General features: G+C 44.2%; 1 protein-coding gene across 3 annotated transcripts in view; it reads right to left on the reverse strand.

The window, feature by feature from the left end:
• Positions 1-23,189, reverse strand: part of LOC139583535 (RNA-binding protein 33-like) — a 47,444-nt gene that overhangs the window by 16,543 nt on the left and 7,712 nt on the right. Inside the window, exons 4-15 of one of the 3 annotated variants that reach the window (XM_071414715.1) lie at positions 21,566-21,636; positions 20,391-20,643; positions 16,866-16,985; positions 16,230-16,410; positions 15,601-15,821; positions 13,195-13,531; positions 12,010-12,071; positions 7,029-7,164; positions 4,486-4,865; positions 3,316-3,609; positions 2,779-3,081; positions 1,359-1,997 (exon numbers count right to left, since the gene is read on the reverse strand). In XM_071414715.1, the coding sequence (XP_071270816.1) occupies positions 1,359-1,997; positions 2,779-3,081; positions 3,316-3,609; positions 4,486-4,865; positions 7,029-7,164; positions 12,010-12,071; positions 13,195-13,531; positions 15,601-15,821; positions 16,230-16,410; positions 16,866-16,985; positions 20,391-20,643; positions 21,566-21,636 (2,997 nt within the window). Of the gene's footprint in view, positions 1-1,358; positions 1,998-2,778; positions 3,082-3,315; positions 3,610-4,485; positions 4,866-7,028; positions 7,165-12,009; positions 12,072-13,194; positions 13,535-15,600; positions 15,822-16,229; positions 16,411-16,865; positions 16,986-20,390; positions 20,644-21,565; positions 21,637-23,189 lie in introns of all 3 variants that reach the window. The other 2 variants (XM_071414716.1, XM_071414714.1) reach the window with 2 other exon arrangements.

A 23,189-nucleotide genomic window follows, 5' to 3' on the forward strand; every position in this document is an offset into this window, starting at 1 on the left:
TGTCCCTTTACCCCTCCCCCTCTACTCCCCACCCCACTTGCTTTTGTGCCGCGTGTTGCATTGTAGGGCCCTGTTCTGTCTGATGAAAATGTAATTTCCCCCCTTATCTGCGCTGCCTAAGCTATACAAATCCAAATCCCTCAAAAGTGGTGACTCTTTTTTTACACAGGTATTATGGCGCAGCGCCGCCCTGTTAAAGGAAGATTAATTGCCACGTGTCGGGGGTTGGCGGTTGACGGTTCTATAGCTTACACACCTGAGAGACGGCTGATGGAGAGCGCGAGAGGGAGGGAGAGAGAGAGAGAGGGAGAGAACATTGTCAGGCTGCCGTCGATGACAGCGGAACAATGTGGAAGAGAGAGCATCGGGAGAATCTGCTTTTCAGCACAGCTATGGGCTCCCTCCCTCTCTCTCGTTCTCCCTCTGAGATGCAGCACTTCAGATAGCTCGGCACAGGTTTCTATTAACGCGGCTGACACCCGGTTATCTTAATCTAAGGCAGCAGAGAGAGAGAGAGAGAGAGAGAGCCTGTGATTCAGCCTTCACAGCCTTATCCTCTGGGATGGCGGCAACGCAGCTTACTCCAAAACACTATCACGTCTCACAAAGGCCTCATCAACAACAAATATGAATGTTTGAACACAAAGCCATTTCCAATTTACAAAGGAGATGAATTCATAATTAAGGCGGCGGCAATGACTTGATCAAATGAGAATGAAATGATCGCCACTGACAAAGGAGGGATTGAATCGGGACACAGTTGGCTTATAACGCTCCTTTCTGTTTTACACCTCAAGTTCCCTTGTCTTTATCTTTTTGCCTTTAAAAAGGACAGACACCAACCTTTGAGTGCAGTGGACTGGTGTCGCTACCAAATAAATGCTATAAATGTCAGATGAATGCCAGACAGTATATTGACTGGCGCCTTTCACTATTTAAAAAGGTAAGATTGGTGTGGGAGCACCTAATCTTCAATACCACCACTCAAACAAAGGGAATCAGACACTTTATGGATCCATTTTGCCAAAATGAAACCGACAGAGAGCCATATGTCATTCCGAATAGGTTACAAAAAATGAGTTCCTCCTAGGGAGTGAGTGACATTTAAAAGTATCTGGAAATTCTTGAGTTGAATTCAAGGGAACAATGACGGAGGGTGGCGGGACAAAGGCACTAACCAAACAATAAAGATAACGTTTGTCTAAGGTTGTAAAATTCCAGTATATTTTCCCAAATGTCCATGTTTTCCAGAAATCCTTGTTAAAGGATTTCAGATTTCCCTCCTGATTCCGTGAATCTCAGGGAATTTTGCAATCCTATATTTGTCAAGTCAAAAAATGATCAAAACAGGCACTCACCCCTCCTAGAAGCTTGACAACTCTGACTTTCTGTGGGATGTGTGGCCCCGCTCTGTCTCCACTATTGGCTCGCTGCATCACAGTTCTCTTCACCCCTGACTTAGGCCCCAGAGCCTGGGCCTGGCCTGGACTCAGACCTGCCATCAGGGCTCCCTGCATGGGCATGTTCCCCAGGGCAGTGGGCCCCCCTGGTCTGATAGGGTTCAGCTGGGTAACGTTCCTCCTCTGCTGCTGATATTGTTGCTGGGCCTGCTGGGTAGGGTTGGGACCGGGGCCCGTGTTCTGCCCCGGTTGGCCCCCCTGCCAGCCTGGCGCTGGGGCTTGCTGACCCTGGCCCTTGGTCATCTGCAGGCGGGTCTTCACGTTCTGGCGGAGCGCGGGGGGCGTCGGTGGAGTGCCGTTGGGAGGGAAGGCAGTAGAACCTTGCTGGGGCTGTTGGGGTTTAGGTGGAAACTGCCTCTGCTGCTGTTGTTGTGGTGGGTCACCCTGGCCGTTGATGCGCTCCAGAAGCTCCTTCTTGCGGACGCCGGCTTGCATCTGCCTCCTCATCTCCTTCCTCTTCAGGATCTCCTCCCGGAGTCGCTTCTGCTCCTCGATCTTCAGACGGTACTGCCGCGTCTCTTCGTCCTCATCGGGATCCTGCAACCAACCAAACACTATGAGAAACATCACACTCACACTCTCCATGAGCTAGTAACATGGGTAGCATCCCCAATGGCACCCTATTCCCTTTATCCTATTCCCTTTATAGTGCACTACTTTTGACCAGCGCGGGTGCACTATAGGGAATAGGGTGCAGTCACAGAGCTGCAGTGACTACCACTGGAACCGTCTAAATTGGTGTGACATTCACAGCAGTAATGAGAAGCGATACCCCAGAGAAATATGCTATGATATTGATCCCGTTTTCAATGGACTCCCCGGTGAACGAGTCTCAACTCATTTATAACCTTATGATCGGGCCATTAATAAATAGAATAGCATTTACGCCCCATCTAACTGAACACGGCAGGCTTAGCACGGCTTAATATGTCAGGTTACTGAATTTTACAGGCACAACGTCTGTCAAAATACTAGAATTCTCAAATTATCGCCACGCCTTTAAATGTGATGATGGTAAAAAAAAATACAAAATGATTGGTGAAACTGAAGAAGCCACTTTCTCAACTATACTGAGTCACACATGAGAATCCAAGCCGTTTGCCTTTGTTTCCCCGTTTTGGCCAGTAGACACTACTTTTGTGTGCGTCCAAAATGGCTCCCTAATTCCCTACATAGTGCACCACTTTTGACCAGAGCCCTATTTACACTATGTAGGGAATAGGGCGCCTTTTGGGACGCAAACAAAAGTAGTGTCTAAACAAAACGGTGTTGAGGTCATGGCCAAAACGGGGAAACAAACATGTGGTGCAGGACTGACCTGTACTGCTATGTTTGGCTGGGTGCCTGTGGAATCCCTGCGAACCACCGTTCTTTCAGGTGGTCCAGGTAGCTGTGATGCAGCCTTGTTGGTAGCAGTAGGCTGGGCTCTCCCTCTGCCACCGCCGGGGACCGGCCAAGCGTTCAGGCTCGGTCGCAACCCCGCCTGCATTGCCCTGGCAACGGGCCTGACGTTGGGCGCCGAGGCGGGGCGGACATTGTTCATGTTTTGGTTGCCAGGTGCCACGGGGAGCTCGCGGAGGTTGCTGTTGCGCTGGGGAAGGACTTTCAGTGCAGGAGGGTTCTGTGGAAGGGGGGGAGGATTTGTATTTTGTTAGTCTTTTGATCACAATCCTATTCTAAATCACTAGCCAGTTCCGAACTGACATTAGCTTGACATATCTATATAACCAATGTGATTATTTTTTTCTGTGCACGTTGGGTTTTTTGATTGAAAGCAAAGCACATTGATTCCTTCGAAATCAGTTGGAACGTGTCATGAATCCAAATAGTCCTACGACCGATAGTGGCTGCTCACCATCCTGGGCCTGATGGGGGCGTTCCGTTGCTGTGGATGGGGTCCGCCAGGGTGTGTCTGTCTGGGGCTGCCGTGCTGCTGCATCTGGTGAAAGAGGGGCTGGCCCTGCCCACCGCCGTGGTGCATCATGGGGCCTTGCCGCTGCTCATTGGGGTGGAGCTGGTGCTGTGGGTGGTGGTGGGGGGGCGGTTGAGACAGGTCCTGTCTGTGGTGCTGCTGCTGTTGTTGTTGATGGGAGAGAGGCAAGTCGTGATGCTGGAGGTGCGAGTGGGGTGGGCCGTGCTGCATCAAGCCCTAGTTATAATTTAAACGCAAAAAGACAAAGCGGGCAGAATGAGTGATTCTGACAGAGTGATTCTGACAAAAGATTGACTGTTTTGACTTACAACTTGAAAAAAATTAAAATAAAAATCAGCCACACTTCTAAAGTTCTCATATGCAGGCGATTGGAGCTTCTTTAAGGAGAAACGGTTACATGCATATGATTAACCTCCAATCGGTGTCCTCATATAGCCGCGGCAACAGAGGTGGAACAATGAGCCGTACACTAGAGGGCACTCTTGTCTGCGCCTCACCATTCATACCGCATGGGAAGGTCTCTCTGAGAAATATTAGCTGCTTTAATGACTTTTTCACTAAACAGGGAATATTCAACAAGCGGTTCCAATATTTTTTTATAACCGAGTAAGAACGGTACGAAATTCATGAATTTAGAATAAGGACCATATTTCACATTTGATATGTATCCCAACAGGTACTGTATAATTGTTATATTTTTTTTATTTAACCTTTATTTAACTAGGCTAGTCAGTTAAGAACAAATTCTTATTTACAATGACGGCCTAGGAACAGTGGGTTAACTGCCTTGTTCAGGGGCAGAAGGACAGATTTTTACCTTGCCAGCTCAGGGATTCGATCTAGCAACCTTTCGGTTACTAGTCCAACGGTCTAACCACCTGCCACCCCATAATCACTAATTGTGAAGAAGCTTGTAAAAACCCATAGTATACCATATAAACTGAAGTGATTTCCATCTATGCCCGGTAAATACTTAAGCAATGGACAACACATACCCAGTTGTGGACCAACCCCTGAATCATTCCACTCCACATTGCACAGGCAAAGCGCAGGCCACCGCCACACACGTTCATTGGTAGAAGATTCACTTACTCTCATCCGTACCTGCATCCCAAACTGGAGCTGCTGCAGGGGGAAGGGCCCGGGGGGCACCTGCTGCTGCTGAAACCCGGGCTGAAGGTGGCCCATGAAGGGCCTGGTGTTGGGGGGTCCGCCGAGCCCCGTCAGGCTGGCCATGCCCTGGTGGCCCTGGGGGTGGCCCTGGGGAGGCAGGTTGGGTCTGGGGGGCTCTCTCTGGAACAGCCCTAGCTGGCCCCCTGGACCCTGGCCTGGCTGGTTGAACCCTCCTAGGCCTGGCTGGTTGAAGGCCATGTGGCCCTGGCTGGGGATCTGATGGTTGTTACTGTTTATGAGTAAGCCAGGGTTCTGGTGCTCGAACATGTGCTGCTGTTGCCCAGGGAACCGCCCAGGGTCTATAGAACAGGAGGGGAAGTAGGAGGGAGGAAAAATCCACAACAGAGACGTCAAGTTGTTTGCTGCGTCGCCACATTTCCCACTCACTTTTAATACATCAGACAGCGACTGCCTCGAGTCTTGGCTGCATGGACTAAGGCTGGGGGAAGCAGCACACATAGACCTACATCTCTATCAACAGAAAATAACACAACACCAATATATGACGGTATTTCATTCCACATAAGCAGTGATTTAGAAAATGTGTGATACGCTTGTATATTAGGAGCCCCGACTCATTCAAAAGCATGTAGGTGCACACACATACAGTGCCTTCAGAAAGTATTCACACCCCTTGACTTTTTCCACATTTTGTTGTGTTTTAGCCTGAATAGAACATGTATTAAATTGAGAACCTGGCCTACACAGAATAGCCCATAAATGTCAAAGCGGAATTATGATTTTCGGGATTTCTACAAATGAATAAAAAATTAAAAGCTAAAGTGTCTTGAGTCAATATGTATTCAACGCCTTTGTTATGGCAAGCCTAAATAAGATCAGGAGGACAAATGTGCTTAACAAGTCACACAATTAAGTTGCAAAGACTGACTCTGTGTGCAATAATAGTGCTTAACATGTTTTTTGAATGACTACCTCATCTCTGTACCCCACACATACAATTAGGTCCCTCAGTCGAGCAGTGAATTTCAAACATAGATTCAAACACAAAGACCAGGGAGGTTTTCCAATGCCTCACAAAGAAGGGCACCTATTGATAGATGGGGAACAAAATCTGACATTGAATATCCCTTTGAGCATGGTGAGATACAGGTGTCCTTCCTAACTCAGTTGCTGGAGAGGAAGGAAACTGCTCAGGGATTTCACCAATGGGCCAATGGTGACTATAAAACAGTTAGAGAGTATAATGGCTGTGATAGGAGAACACTTAGGATGGATCAACAACATTGTAGTTACTCCACAATATTAACCTAATTGACAGTGAAAAGAAGAAAGCCTGTACAGAATAAAAATATTCCAAAACATGCATCCTGTTTGCAACAAGGCACTAAAGTAATACTGCAAAAAATGTGGCAAAGTAATTCACTTTTTGTCCTGAATACAAAGTGTTATGTTTGGGGCAAATCCAATACAACACAATACTGACTACCACACGCCATATTTTCAAGCATAGTGATGGCTGCATCATGTTATAGGTATGCTTGTAATTGTTAAGGACTGTGCAGTTTTTCAGGATAAAAAAGAAACGGAGTGGAGCTAAGCATAGGCAAAATCCTAGAGGAAAACCTGGTTCAGTCTGCTTTCCACCAGACACTGGGAGACGAATTTACCTTTCAGCAGGACAACAACCTAAAACACAAGGCCACATCTACACTGGAGTTGCTTACCAAGAGCACAGTGATTGTTCCTGACTTAAATCTGGTTGAAAATCTATGGCAAGACCTGAAAATGGTTGTCTAGCAATGATCAACAACCAATTTGACAGAGCTTGAAGAATACATTTTTTTTTAACTGGCAAATGTTGCACAATCCAGGTGTGGACAGCTCTTAGAGATTTACTCAGAAAGACTCACATCTGTAATCGCTGCCAAAGGTGATTCTAACATGTATTGACTCAGGGGGTTGAATAATTATTCATCTAATCAAGATATACAGTATTAGTACTTTTTAGAAAAGTACCAATTTTTCTTCCACTTTTACATTAGAGTATTTTGTGTAGGTCGTTGACAAAAAAATTCTAATTAAATTCATTTTAATCCCACTTTGTAACACAACAAAATGTGGAAAAAGTCAAAGGTTGTGAATACATTCTAAAAGCACTGTATAACATTAATTTAGTTAATGGAACTCTGCAATTACGCTCGCAGCGTACCCTGAAGGTATACTGCTAGGGGTTAATGCCCAGAAGGCTTAGATATGCTAAGAGAGACGATTTAACCCCTTAAAGGCAAGGAAGGATGCGTGGGTGGGCGAGCTAGGTGTGTCTAGGTGAGGAGGGTTGCGTCCCAAATGGCACCCTGTTACCTATATAGCGCACTACTTATGAAGAGCGGGCCCTGGTCAAAAGTAATTCACAATATAGGGAATAGGGTGACATTTGGGACAAAAGTAGTGCACTAAATAGGGAAAAATGGTGCCATTTGGGATGCAGGCTGTGGTCTTACCCCCGATAAAGAAGGGCTCTCTGTCCTGGGAGGTGGGGGGAGGCTGGTTCCTCCAGGGCTCCATGTGATGCGGGGGCCTCTGGGGCGGCTGGCCAAAATTACCAGGCATGTGCTGCTGCTGGAAGTCCCCTGATCCCTGTGAGGGGGGAGAGGTGCACACACACACTCATACATTGAATTCCACATTGGGAACCACAGTAATCACAAACTAATTAAAACTAATGAAAAGGGTGCATTTCGGGTAACAATATTATACTACAAAGGGAGTGAGTGCTCGGAATTGATTCTCATTAGGCACGATGTTGACTTGGGTAAAATGTATCAATGTTTACACCATTTTGTGAGAAATACCATTGAGAATAGGTGAGAGTAAACCTCTAAATTCACTAGTGTTCATTGGCATCATAAGCATCATGACAAAAAAATCTGCCATCTTGGCCAGGAAAACATTAATTCGAGAAACGGTTCAAAAATCGTAAACAATCTTATAACACAATGGATCTCTATGGTAAACCTGCACTAAAGCCTACATAGAACTTTGTTGACGGGACCTGCTCGCGTTTCGGGAACACGGACGGCAAACCATATTGGGCTTGTGTTAGATCAGTGCTAATTTCTTTGTTTCATCTACCCATTGTGTATGTACAACAGCTTTCCACTTTCCACACAGCACAAAATCCCCCCACAGTGCTCCGTCTAGTCTACCTTCAAGGAAAAGCAGCAGATAACGATCCCATAATCCCTCCTCGGAATAAGATCCCCCCCCATAGCCTGTCTCTCCTTTATTCGCTTAAACATCCGTCTCTGTTGAAAAATTAACCTTCAACTCAACACGTGGCACTTCCACATCTGGGTTGCTTAGACCTCCATCCTCCTCGCCCCTTTGTAAATTACTTAAAATGCTATCTAGGCTTAATCCACCTTGATTCGCCGGTAGACTGCCGGCATTTAGAGAGGTATAGAGGCGCGTTTTGAATGCTGGAAGGGAGAGAGAGTCGCCAAAGTTGCTTAACAGAAAGTTAATCAACGGGGCTTAACGAAGCAGAGGACGAGAGGGAGCGGATCATATTGTTAGTTTGGACATTATCGCTCTGTTCCAAAGGTCAGTCCGGTTTGCACAATGGAGACTCGGTTGCCTACATAATACCTCTGGAAATTTGTATGAATTTGATAACGCGGCTCATCCGCTCTGAGTGCTAATCCTTGATAAACAGGCTGAGAGGTGCTCAATGTGTAACTGATGCTGCAGATATCCCTCTCGGAAAGAGAGGGCTAGCTAAAACAAACGTCATACAATGGACCGGGCCATATGTCAAACCATTCACTGAGAAATGGAAATGAAGAGGATTAGAAGTGGCATTTGTTTTGGTCGGTCCCTCTTTGGACATAGTGTCTTGTACAAATTTCACATTGTTGCCACTGTTTATGGAGGAATTTCATATTTAAAAAGGACAATGGTACTGTTGACCAATGAGACTAAAAGATATGTTAGACAAGTGCCTCCACCATCAGACAGAAATTTGCCCTGATGTGACTTCAATGTCACCTTTTAATGTAATCTTTGTAGCTTGGACAATGTGGAACCTAGGCTACTTTTATCTTTTCAATATCTAACCTGATGATATTACAACATATTCATATTTGGAACAAATGGCAAAATATATTATAGTTTAACCACCAGTCCCTTGATATACTGGATAATTTTTTATGCTAGACTCAAGAAATGTACATTTGGGCCAAATAACAAACCTAAAAATGTATTCTTGACGAGCAGTTTCTATCGCCATAGCCCCTAATTAGCTCTTAATTGGAACCTCAGATTAATATTTCATAATTCATTTTCCAAATGTTTTATAGAATGATATTACATATTGGGGGGGGGGGGATCACCCCTCCCCTTCTTGAACAATTAAATCTGATGGTATGATAATGTATGATAATCATCCATAATCTGCTGCCCAGTGGTAAATGAATGTTGCTGGGTGTTTTGTCACCTGCATTTCAATTCGTGGGCCTGGCAACAGCAGCCTAAATGTGAATGACAGCTGAGGAATCCAACACTATGTTAGGCATCAGCCCAGCCTCTCCCTCCCTCCAACTCTGATAATAGTGAAAAACAGCTCTGCTACACACTGGAGCCCTCTCTGCTATCAACGTCCACCACAATGACAGACTGGAAAGGAGACGAGGACGATTGTTATTTGAAAAACGACAAAATTGTATTCAGACTCTAAACGCGAGATCCTGGCTCATTTGTTGACAAGGTTTGTAAGTACATCTTTGCCAAATGCAATTGGATGCAGCCATTTGTCAATGTCTGATTTGCATTAATCCATATAAAACGCTCTTCCCGAGAAGGTGTCAGTCAGCACCAGTGCCACCTGATGCCTGGGCATCAATTCGCTTGGCACCCTGTTCTCTACATCAGTGGTTCTCAAACCTCTCCTCGGAGACCCCCAGTCCTTACCACTCCTACCTTGTCACAACACAACTGTTTGGCTCAAACACATTAAAAAGGGGAAAAAAATCCACAAATAACTTTTAACAAGGCACACCTGTTCATTGAAATGCCTTCCAGGTGACTACCTCATGAAGCTGGTTGAGAGAAAGCCAAGAGTGTGCAAAGCTGTCATCAAGACAAAGGGTGCCTACTTTGAAGAATCTAAAATATATTTAGATTTGTTTAACAATTTTTGGGTTACTACATGATTCCATGTGTGTTATTTCATAGTTTTGATGTCTTCACTATTATTCTACAATGTAGAACATAGTAAAAATAAAGAAAAACCCTTGAATGAGCAGGCGTGTCCAAACTTTTGACTGGTACTGTATTTCGATTTTTCCAAATGTTTTCTCTAAATATGCGTTATATACAATGAAAGGTCAAATACACTGCATTTCAAACAGTCAGTAATAATCTAATGAATTCAGGACTTGTGAAGTTATACCAAGGCTAAATATAAGCCTTCCACAACCATAAGACCCACTAATAATTACAATATTTCATGAAAATAGTTACTTGCTTTTTTTTGTTGCAATATCTGGCTTTCAAGTCCATCTTTGAAAATGCCCTTTTTTGTTACAAATTTAACCATGCATAATGCACATTCACCAATAATGACTTCTTGTAGCAGGTATTAGGCTATAGAAAATGAACACAGGTCTCATCAAGCCCTCGTGCTAGCGATTAGCCAGCTAATCTTTATATTTCAAGTTTAGCCAACTTGGATCTATTTGCTAGCTAACAAGGTTGAACAGTTGAATTGTTATGAACACACCCTTCTGTCCGTCTCCAACTGTTTTAAAAGCATGCTAGCCTGTGCACTTTGTTCAGATGCTGAAATCAAGTGACCTAACTTACTTCTCAGAATGACAAAGAGTTGCCAATTCCTTATATGATTGTGTTCATGCTAATTGCACATTTACAAAACACAGACTAGACAGCTAGTATAAGAGTCTTTGGCTCAAATGCTGCCAACGTACCAATTCCACACGCGACAAACTAAGCATTCATTTTCCAGAATCAATGTTCAATGATACTCTCGTTTTAGTAGTGCCTGCTATGCGCGCAATTTGAGTAGATGAGACATGAAAAGGGTAGCGTTTGAAAAGTGAACTTCTTGTCGGAATGTGTTTAGGTGTCCATATTACCGATTATTTTTGGACCAAACCTCAAATGCAAATAGTGAGTTGAAAGCGCTTCCCAGAGAGGAAGATGTGATCTCAACTTTGTTGGCATGAGAGGCAGAGGGAGGGGCTTGGTGTGTGTGTAAACCATAGAGGAAGAGGCGATAAAATCTCAAATCTGTCCAAAATAAGACCAATGCATTTATGGGATTATTTTGGACCAAAGTTTTTGCCCGCCTTCCAGCCTTTGGGACAACGACTCCCATTGTTAGGGCGGAGACTTACATTTCTTCATTATATACATATCTATGGTGTCAATGGGGAAGGTACACACAGCACAGAGGCACGAAGGAGAGGAGACCAAAAATACAACATGAGAACAAGCCGACAAACATTCATAAAAACGAAAAATAACAAAACCTTCTTGCAATACAGGCATTTGGAATATCGCGCAAAAAAACATACATTTGAATGAATCTGATATAAATCGCCCAGTACTAATGCAACCTGAGTAACTTGAGGCACAGTTGGCTGCCTGGCCAATCCACTTCCCCGCCAGTGCTGTAATCACTTTAAAGGCATTCCTTTCCTGTCATCTCTGTAATGGGTTCTATGTTACTCTGGCTGCGTTTAGACAGGCAGCCCAATTCTGATATTATTTTTCATGAATTGGTCTTTTGACCGATCACATCAGATCTTTCACATCAGATCTTATTCAGATCTGATTGGTTAAAAGATCAGAATTCAGGTGCCTGTCTAAACGCAGCCTCAGAGGTTCTTCAATGATTCCAGTTTCCTTTTCTTAACTACCTGAATATCTATTTATCCCTTAGTATTAAACCAAAATTATGTTATTGGTTGTTTTTCTAATTCAAAACAGCCTTCTAAAGGTCTGTTCTGCTTTGTGCCACAAAATTTCCCTAAAAAGTAGTATTTTCACTGGTGGTAGTGGGCTGTATCCTGGACTATGTCCCTAATGATACCCTATTCCCATAGGACTCTGGTCAAAATGAGTGCGCTATGTAGGGAAAAGGGTGCCATTTGGGACAGACCCCTGATTTCAGGATTCCATTGTGAAGCCAACCACATGGTTTGAGCCCGAGCACATCCATAAAGAGTGCTAACTAATTTAAGCCTCAGCCACCACAGCCCTCCAAGAAGGCCAGCCACAGCCAAAAGCCCCTATCAACCATTTCCAGTTGTGCAGACAGACTCGGTATGAGTGTTTACAGATTTGCTCCAACAGTATTTGGACCAGAGCGAGTATCTAATTGCGATAATGATATTTCCTCACAAAGAGGCCCAGCGCTAACCGTGTGATGGGGGAGTGTGTGTAGGAGCAGCTGCTACTCACAGGGAACCTCTGAGGACTCGCAGCAGGTCTGGGCTGGCTCTGGGCAGGAGGCATCAAGGGCACTGCAATGAGAGAGAGAAGGAGAGGGGGGGGTTGAGATAGAGCCGAGCGAATGATGTAGATGGGGCAGGGGGCAGAGAGACCGAAGGGGGAGGGGTCAAGAGAGAAATGAGAAGAGGAAGAGAGAACGCAGGGGTGGGGAGAAGGAGGGGTAGTCCATTAGACACCTCTGTGTGTACTAAAGGCTGATTCACCGGCACGCATCTTACATTTCACCTCCGAGATGGGCTCACATTTGTACACAGCTGGACAGAGGCAAAAAGGAATGAGTGAACATAGCGAAGCATTGCGGTTGAAGTTGTCTAATGGACAAGGAGGACGGGTACTTTCGGCTCTGAAAGAGGCCATTTCATCACACAGTATGAGGCTTTTTGACTTCAGTAAATACTCCATGCATCTTCAATTCATAAATCAGTTTGAGTTGCATCTGGTAATGGTCATTCATTTTCCACAGGAATTGAAAAGGACAATTCGTTGCAAATATGGGTTAAGGGACATATGCCAACCTCTGGTAAACACTCCCGTTATCCTGTCCACCCCCCTCCCTTCAAAACACACACCGTCTGTCTATCTCTGTTACACACGCCCCTAGTCATGACTGAAGGCAATCCCTGATCTTTTCACACACAGAGACCCACACACACAAACACGTCACCAACACATTTCAGTCTGGACAGACAGGGAAGATAAACCAATCTCAAGGAATGGAATGGAGATACCGCCAAAAAACGACAAGTAAATAAACCTATTACTGGCTGAAAGCCCTATTCACTTGTCATTCAACCCAAACAACAACATGACATTCTAATCCAGACACTTTTCAAAGCAGTGCTCGGATAACTGCCAACCACACGGCAACGTACGCCTTTGCTTAGAGGTAAATATTAAAAACATTAAACGGCGGTGCTATCCTTACAATAAGTCCAAAACTGAATGAAAAAGGACCCAGTGGGCCACTCAAATGACACCCTGTTCCTTAAATAAAGACCTACTTTTGGGCCCAAAGGGAATAAGGTGCCATGTATGACAACATCAAAAGTAATGCACTATATAGGGAATAGGGTGCTACTTGGAACGCAAGCCAAACCCTGCAAACATGCGGAGCAGCCGGAAGTGCAGACCTACCTTGTGAAGGGGAGGACGCTGGGCCCCTGAAATGGGGATTGATGTGGATGTTCTTGGGCTGCTGCTGCTGCTGTTGTTGCTGGTGGGGGTGGTTGTGTGAAGGAGGGGGACTCATCATGCGGGGAGGCGGGTCCATCTGTGGCCTGACTGGTGCCCCGTGTGAGGAGGGAGAGCTACGGTGGGCCATGTGCTGGGGGATGAGGGGTTGCAGGGGCTGCTGGGCCAGCGAGTCCCCACTGTGCGCCTGGAAAAGAGGCCCTCGGGGGCCACCGGGGCCGCCCTGGCGATGGTGCTGCTGATGAGTTTGGTGGTGAGGGGGAGGCATTCTGGAGGGAGACTGCTAATTGAAGGAAAGGAAAGAGAGAGAGAGAGAGAGAGAGAGAGGAGAGAGAGTGGGGGAGAGTGGGGGAGAAAGAGGGAAGACAAATACAACAAGTCAGATATGTTGAGTATACAAAACATTACGAACACCTGCTCTTTCCATGACAGACTGACCAGGTGAAAGCTATGATCCCTTATTAGTGTCCCTTGTTAAATCCACCTCAATCAGTGTAGATGAAGGGGAGGAGACAGCTTAAATAAGGATTTTTAAGCCTTGAGACAATTGAGACATGGATTGTATATGTGTGCCATTCAGAGGGTGAATGGGCAAGACAAAATATTTTAAGTGCCTTTGAACAGGGTATGGTAGCAGACTGGTGGGCTTTTCACAGTCAACAGTTTCCCGTGTGTATCAAGAATAGTCCACCACCCAAAGGACATCCACCCAACTTGACACAACTGTGGGAAGCATTGGAGTCTACATGGGCCAGCATCCCTGTGGAATGCTTTCCACACCTTGTAGAGTCCATCTCCAACTGAGAGCAGTTGGTGCTCGTTGGTGCTCGTTTAATAAAGTCGGATCAAAGCTGAATCAAAGTCTGCAAGATCACATATTGATAGTATTCGGCATAACAAATGCAATAGCATAGTATTACATTACTGTATACATAGGTTCGGTTTGCTCCTAGCCACCTCGGGTAGGCAACGCAAACGTCTGTGCTCGCATACTCCCTAAAGACCTTCAAAAAAGCGGCAATATTAATGTTGTTCGTCCCTCTTGAGCCACCGTAACAACATACGGAGTAACACTTCCTCAAAATAGCCCGAATGAATCTAAGATATATCAAGAAATCTGTCATTCGTTTCGGCTGAGGAGGTCTTAGTCGCGCAATTTTTCATCTAGCTAAGCTGTTTGGTGCATTCTTCTCAAGTGAAACAACTTGCATGAAAACTAGTAGGACACTGCAGACAGTAGGGCCTAACTGCTGCTGTGCTCTCTCTCTCTCTCTCTCTCTCTCGTTGAAAGACAGCAAACACTTCATTGAAAACTCCCGTCCATAGTTCCCACCCCAACTTTTGACCAATCACCGACGAATGGGTGTAGACTTCGTCTACCGAACTTAGACTTGACTCAAAGAAAAAAATGTGCGAGAACAGCTCCCTAAAAAACGAACAAAAACCTCACAAAATATGCGCTAACTGTTTCAACTGGGAAGCATGCGACAGGCTTAAGACAAAAACACCACCGCATTTTTTCACTCATGTGACCAAAACTCAACAGCGCACGCCACTAGACAAAATACACAAGTAGGCTATGCTGCAATTTGTGAACACCATCTGCTCTAATATTCGCTCACTATACATAATTCAAAACAACACTGTGGGCAACTTCGAAACACTGTATAAACTCAAGAAAATCTAAATGCCTATCCTCATGAAACTGATTGAGATCAAATGGTTTGTATGCAGATGCTGCATGGGCGTTTCACTGGTAAAAATGTAAGAATTATCATTCACGATTGACAGTGAGAAAAATGTGAAGGGAAGGAGGCCACAAAATGTGTGCGTAAAGTAAAGAAACGTATAAAGAAGCTTCGGGATTTTTTATTCCGGAGAGAAAAAAATGTCTGGGAAAAGTCTTATCTGCAGACATGGCCTATCCAGAAATGACTTCAAATGGATGAACAACTTAAATTAAGGGATTATATGCTTCAAAAGATATCTAATAAAAGGCCATGAGAAACTAAATCCTACGCAAAGAACAAAATTAATTTCATATAATTCTGTCTAAATGGACTACCGCCAACGTTTTTGGTATAATCCATATATCAACATTGATAAGGGGAGCAGAGAAGCGGAATAATTGACTTTGTTCACGCACAAGTGATCACGGTTCCAATAGGCCATGGAGAGAACGGCATATTTGCGAACAATCACAAGAAGCCTTCATGGCTGTGCCTTATTAGTTTTGCAGGTAAACATTAGGGCCGGGACGATACCAGTACCACAATATTTTTTCTTGGCAAAAATTAAAACATGAAGCAAACCTTTTGCATTGTGTCGGTTCATTTAGTTAAGATTTACCTGCATGCCCATATGCAGTGGCATCATTGGGAGCCTCTGGTCATTCATTCGTCCTCTTCCTCCACCAAAGTCTCCCATCCCGAATCCGGGGAACCCCCCTCTTCCTCCTCTTCCTCTGAATCCTCCTCCTCTTCCTCCTCGGCCCCCAAAGCGGCCCTGCTTCCTCTGGCGCTCCTTCTCCTCAAACTCCATCAGGTCTGCTTTGGCCTCTTCAGAGAGCTCTGGTGGGCAAAACACATCAGGAAGTGAGCATTACAACATTCAGGGGTAGTTTCCCAGACACAGATTTAAGCCTTGTCCTAGACTAAAAAGCACTTCTTATGAAGAATCTCCATTGAGCATGCTTTTTATTCTAGGACTAGGCTTAAAGCTATGTCCGGGAAACCAGCCCTCAAATACAGCCCATTTAGGAGGACTTGCTCAAGATGGATTTGTTGAGCATTTTCTTTTGATCCATGTTGTGTAAATGCATTTTAGAGTTAAACTTTAAATGCCCTTCAACCTTAACCAAGTCAACCAAACAAAGCCCAAACATCTTACATATTACATTTAACAAATACGAAGCAAAATGTTTTTAGACATTTGAATTAGAGTCTCCTAACTGAGTGCAAGGTTGTAAATAAATGTACCCAATGTTTCAGGAATGTTTCTTCTTTTGTTTGCTGCGTCTGCCAGCCGCACAATGCCAGACGTGACGTCTTTGCGCTCCGTTTTGAAACGCAACCGGCCAGACTGTCCATCGTCGTCTTCCTCTTCATCCTCGTCTTCCTCCTCCTTCACTTCTTCCTCTGGCTCTGGTTCATTTTCAGCCTTTGGAAATATAGGGATCCTCTTAGTCATAAATTATGAACAACCCGTCAGATATATGGATAGTGTTCATCTTGTAGTCCTATAAACTGCAACCATGAACATACGAGGTGTTATCTGATTTCACAACACTTCACAAAAGACGCAGGCCTTCAGTATGGCCTAAACCATTAGAATTAGCTACGCACACATTATTGCTAATTTGCAAGTCTTTTAGCTAGGCAACTCCAAAATCGCCACACAGCGAGCGTCAGTCAGCACAACAGCCATTGACTCAACACATCAGACAAAAAGGGTCTCTGAATATTAATGTCTGCGTCCCAAATGTACCTTATTTCCTATATGGTGCATTACTTTTGACCTGAAACTCTAAGTAGTTCCTTATATAGGAATATATAGGGAATAGGGTGCCGCTTGGGGCATAGCCAGTGATTGAGGGAGACCCATTCTGTTCACACCTCGTCTGCGAGCTGAGAGTCTTCCTCTTCTTCCCCCTCTGGTGCTTCCTGTTGCTCTGCCTGCTCCTCTAGATGCTCTGGTTGTTCTCCATCTCCGTAGCTTGCCGAGTAATCATCCACCTACAACAACATGGAGAGATTCAGAATCCATATTCTAAATACTAGTCAAATCAAATTTGATTTGTCACATACACATGGTTAGCAGAAGTTCATGCGAGTGTAGCGAAATGCTTGTGCTTCTAGTTCCGACCATGCAGTAATATCTAACAAGTAATCTAACCTAACAATTTCACAACAACTACCTTATACACACAAGTGTAAAGGAATGAATAAGAAGATGTACATAAAAATATATGAATGAGTGATGGCCGAACGGCATAGGCAAGATGCAGTAGATGGTATAGAATACAGTATATACATATGAGATGAGTAATGTAGGGTATGTAAACATTATATGAAGTGGCATTGTTTAAAGTGGCTAGTGATACATTTATTACATACATTTTTTCATTATTAAAGTGGCTAGAGATGAGTCAGTATGTTGGCAGCAGCCACTCAATGTTAGTGATGGCTGTTTAACAGTCTGACAGACATGTGACTAACAGAAATGTAATAATGTGTCCCTGAACAAAGCCTCCAAATCAATCCTGCTCCAGAGTACAGGCCTCGGTGTAACGCTCATTCCTTCGAGGATAAATGCGAATCCGACCATCACCCCTGGTGATACAAAACCGCGACTCGTCCATGAAGAGCACTTTTTGCCAGTCCTGTCTGGTCCAGCGACAGTGGGTTTGTGCCCACAGGCGACGTTGTTGCCGGTGATGTCTGGTGAGGACCTGCCTTACAACAGGCCTACAAGCCCTCAGTCCAGCCTCCGCCTATTGCGGGCAGTCTGAGCACTGATGGAGGGATTGTACGTTCCTGGTGTAACTCGGGCAGTTGTTGTTGCCATATTGTACCTGTCCCACAGGTGTGATGTTCGGATCTACCCATCCTGTGCAGGTGTTGTTACACGTGGTCTGCCACTGCGAGGACGATCAGCTGTCCGTCCTGTCTCCCTGTAGCGCTGAACATGGCAATTTATTACCCTGGCCACATCTGCAGTCCTCATGCCTCCTTGCAGCATGCCCAAGGCACGTTCACGCAGATGAGCAGGGACCCTGGGCATCTTTCTTTTGGTGTTTTTCAGAGTCAGTAGAAAGGCCTCTTTAGTGTCCTAAGTTTTCATAACTATGACCTTAATTGCCTACCGTCTGTAAGCTGTTAGTGTCTTAACGACCGTTCCACAGGTGCATGTTCATTAATTGTTTATGTTTCATTGAACAAGCATGGGAAACAGTGTTTAAACCCTTGACAATGAAGATCTGTGAAGTTATTTCGATTTTTACGAATTATCTTTGAAAGAGAGGGTCCTGAAAAGGGGATTTTTTTCCTTTCTGAGTTGATATGCCTCATTACAAGAGATCTACGGACAGTTCCTTGGACTTCGCTGTCAACTGTGGGATCTTATATAGACACGTGTGTTCATTTCTAAATCATGTCCAAACAATGGTATTGACCATGCATGGACTCCAATCAAGTTGTAGTGACATTTTAAGGATGATCAAAGCAAATTGGATGCACTTGAGCTCAATTTGGAGTATCATATCAAAGAGGTTATTTATGTAATCGGATATTTCTATATATAATTTTCAATAAATTTGCAAAACATTTCTAAAAACATGTTTTCACTTCGTCATTATGGGGAATTTTGTGTAGATGGGTGAACAACAATTATATTTCATCCATTTTGAATTCAGGCTGAAACACAACAAAACGTGGAATAAGTCAAGTGGTATGAATACTTTCTGAAGGCACTGTCGATGAAGTACATTCCCTCTTTCTACCACCCTTGTATTGGCTCATGTTTACTGTTACTATTAATATTAGGAGGATGGTATGACACTGGCCTAAGATTACAGCCTCTGTGGGTTTAGGCTAACTATATCCCCATGGAACTGATGTCTAAAGGAATAACGGTAGAGCCAAAAATACTGCAGTGTTTCCCTTTAATGAAAATATTAACCGCGAGTATAAAAGGGGAAAACATTGAAATGTTATGAAGGGGGGGTTAGCAGGGAGGGGGGTGGGGTTTAGAAAGGGGGAGCCTCTTTTGAATTACCATAACAGTGGGAGCAGGCTTCATTACTATTCCTGACGGCATTTGAAATTCAATGAGATGTAAATGTTTGACATGATATACAGAAATGCAGGGGGGGGGGGGACACTCTCCGGATCAGTGATGGTGAAAATATCATTGAGCTACTGCACAAATCGCTGCTTTATTGGCTCACTTTAGAAGATCATGACTCAATGCCATGCAGGAACATCACACACACGATACAACAGTTTTATGGTTCCGAAACCTCCGATTCCAGTAATAAAAATAAAAAAACACTAAAGGCCTTCCAACTCATCTTTGATATACCATGTGGTCGCAACTCGCGTAGGTACACTTTTCCCAAAGCATATTTCCATTGAGAAGCCACTAGGTGCTTCATAACCGTCAAATGAGGTCAGTGTGTAGGTCGCAGGCCAGTGTTTGGTGTTCTGCACCATTAACCTGCCAACCCAACACGTAATATTGCAGACAAATACCCTTGGCAGCAGAAGGATAGACAGACTGACTGCCCCGAAGGGACAGAAAGGGCTTAATCCTTTAAACTGTTCCACATATTACCTCTGAATAGCACTGCAAACAGAAGTGTTTAAGCCCAGGCAGTCAAGTCACCTTGTAAACATAGTTACTACACACAAAAACACAAATGTGCAATACGCACTCACTGGGGTTTTTCAAAGTAAGCATGAAGTAAAACCGTGCAACCCTACTAAGGTCGAGGGCTTCATTTTCAGTGTGGAGAAAGTAATACGTCTTTGTCAGACAGGTGTCAAGCGTCATCACACCTTGGTAAATCGGGCCATCACAGACATCACACATTAATCTAGTCTTATCTTTTTCCCCTCTTCACTTCGAGGTTTTGGAAATAAATAACGGGGAAAATCGCATCAATCATGTCAGGACTGTATGGGGTGTCGGGTTGTCCTTGGGAAGGTCAATAATCTTTTCACCTATGTGAGAGTTTATCAGATGGAGTCGAGAGCCCGAGATAAAAGCCCCGCGCGTAAACCTCCACCGATTGGCAGCGCGTCTTCCTCGCACAAAGCGGCTCTTTAGCCGGACAAAGATACAGGGCCCAAGGTCACAATGGCACCGGGCGTCACAGCCGACAGACACCAGAGCATTACCTACCTACCGCCAAACAAGCTGTCAACACCAACTTTGTCAGCGAAGGGAGAAATCAACTGGCGGAGAGTGATAATGAATCTAATCCCCCCCCACCCCTACCCAACACGCATCCCCTTTAGCGCCCCCTGAATAGATTTGATATGTGCCCCCTGAAACCCAAGACGGGGAAATCAACGTTATCTTTTCAAGATACAATGGAGTAAGACAGAAGGAGGGGAGATGGGGGGGGGGTGACTCACTTGAAATTCATCGTCTAGAGGCTCATTGATTTGAATGTCTAACACTTCATCCTGGTAAATCCCGTCGCCTTCGGCCTGTTCTCCTGAGTATTCCATTTGGCTGTCTGGCATCTCCATGTCATTGGGCTGGCTGTACTCATCCACGTACTCTCCCCCCTCCTGCTGGTAGCCCCTCTCTATGTCTGTGTAGTCTACGGGGTTCACCTGCTGGTCAAATTCGCCTAGAGTAGCATTGAGGCTAATGCCCTGGCCGCTGAAAGGCAAAAACACACAATTATATAGGGTGTTCACTCAATGCTGTACAATGTAGAGAACAACAATGCAATTCAAGAAAGTGCTTCGAAATTAATGTCAAAACGTAGTTTTCTTTATAAATGACATAGAATGACTCATTAGATTGATTGTTCTCTACAGTGTTGATGAACGTTAATTTGCTGTGAACGTTGCTAGTTTAGAATGCGCCGCTCTTGGTTGTATCTCTTCCATATTTGGTGTTTCCACTGGTTGGACCAATAAAAAAATACCTTTGTCATTTTCACCTCCAGATCCTTGGCTTTCATTGCCTATATTGGCGATCAATCTACGCTGAGAGGGGCCATTTCTATGGCGTTTTAAAGGGAAAGACTCAGAAATACACAATGAAAACAGGAACAGATTGTCTTCGCGGAGGGTGGATATTGAAATTCAGTCTGTTAGCTTTGTAAAGAAATACTTATTTAGTCCCTATTTGTTTTGTGTTCAGCAGATTTCAGGGGGGGTCGTTGTTTCCACTCCCGAACCTGCAGCCACACAAGCTTGTCAGTTGACGTTCAAAGTTAGCGCTGTTCTGCCGCGGAGCAGCGCCAAAGAGTTCTATTGACTAGTTACCACTTTTTGATCATGCCTGTGATAACATTCCACTCACTCTAAACATGCTACATTCTCAGAGTAAATCGTGTGTAACCATATATGGTAGAGACATGGGGTTTGGACCATTGTTTTTCTGACTGAATTTTCAAATTGTGTGGACATATTTGTAGAAACCTTGAATGCATTAATCCTTTTATGGGTGAACGTCCTAAATTATAAACTCTATAAAGGAGACTGCAGCTCAAAAATTGTAATGTCAAGTGTCTACATATTAAGTACGGAAATGCAATCAGCACAATCAGACCACGTAGATACAATGAACTTACATGTTTTGATCTTCGTCGTCGCTTTGCAGAAGGTCATCGTTCAATTCCTCATCTGACACTTCTGAGGGATTCTAAAATCAAGAAAAACAACCCAGAACAGATCAGTATGTTCTAGCTCATGTTATTCATTCCTTGCAAGCCAAGGCTTTGGATGGCAAGGTCGACTATAGTACAACTACTGAATATCAACCAAAAGTGAAGTGTTCTTTCATTTCTACAAACCACATCAGATTGAATGTGTAGGGCTATGTATGATCGAATCAGATCGCTAATCTCACATATTTTAGGTAAATACTTGAGAATGAATAAAATAGTTCAAATAAACATGGGGATCTCCTTCGGTCCAAAAGGATGCTTTATTCTCATGTGGTGAAGGCAATCTGGGCAGTTCTCAGGTGTTCTCACATATAGTCCTCTTTAAATACAAAATGTAAAAAAACTCAGTTCTCGTTGTATTCACACTGCCCTTGCCTTTGAATGAGGACGCAACTCTTTTGCCAGTTCACTTCACCAATTTTGTGGTCCGAGTTGCTATGTTTAGAAAGGAACCAAGATATTTGTCCAACATTCACTCAGTGCACTCTGGGAAAAGCCATTTCATAAGAATATGTTATTGGACAGCTAGATATACCTACTTACATTTGGGAAGCGAATAGATTGAATTTAGTTCAAAGATGCGACAACAATTTTAAATCAGAAGATACTATGGGTAACAGAATAAATAGCAGAAGAATAACTGCAGATTAAATAATGCTGTAATTGAAAATGGTACACCGAATGTAGGCTACTGCCCTTTAAAGAGCTAGAATAGACTTTGTACCCTGTTGTGATTCTCACCAAATATGTTGTCTTCTCACACTATTCAAACCCAACAACCGAATAAACAGTTTATGAAGCTCTTTTAGTCTAAAAATCACATATTGCTAACAAATAATCTGAAGTAAAAGCTCCACACATAGGTTATTTTGGAGAATACACTATATATACACACACAAAAGTATGTGGACACCCCTTCAAATTAGTGGATTCAGCTATTTCAGCCACACCCGTTGCTGACAGGTGTATAAAATAGAGCACACCGCCATGCAATCTCCATAGACAAACATTGGCAGTAGAATGGCCTTACTGAAGAGCTCATTGACATTCACCGTCCTAGGATGCCACCTTTCCAACAAGTTAGTTCTTCAAATTCTGCCCTGCTAGAGCTGCCCCGGTCAACTGTAAGTGCTGTTATTGTGAAGTGGAAACATCTAGGAGCAACAATGGCTCATCCTTCAAGTGGTAGGCCACACAAGAGCACAGAACGGAACCGCTGAGTGCTGAAGCGCGTAGCGAGTAAAAATTGTCTGTCCTCGGTTGCAACACTCACTGCCGAGTTCCAAACTACATCTGGAAGCAACGTCAGCACAAGAACAGTTTGTCGGGATCTTCATGAAATGGATTACCATTGAATCACGCTTCACCATCTGGCAGTCTGACGGACAAATCTGGCAGTCTGACGGGTTGGCAGATGCCAGGAGAACGCCACCTTCCCCAATACATAGTGCCAACTGTAAAGTTTGGTGGAGCAGGAATAAAAGTCTGGGGCTGTTTTTCATGGTTCGGGCTAGGCCCCTTAGTTCCA

This window comes from Salvelinus alpinus, chromosome 8 (assembly GCF_045679555.1).
Source record: "Salvelinus alpinus chromosome 8, SLU_Salpinus.1, whole genome shotgun sequence".
In the NCBI taxonomy this organism is placed as follows: domain Eukaryota; kingdom Metazoa; phylum Chordata; class Actinopteri; order Salmoniformes; family Salmonidae; genus Salvelinus; species Salvelinus alpinus.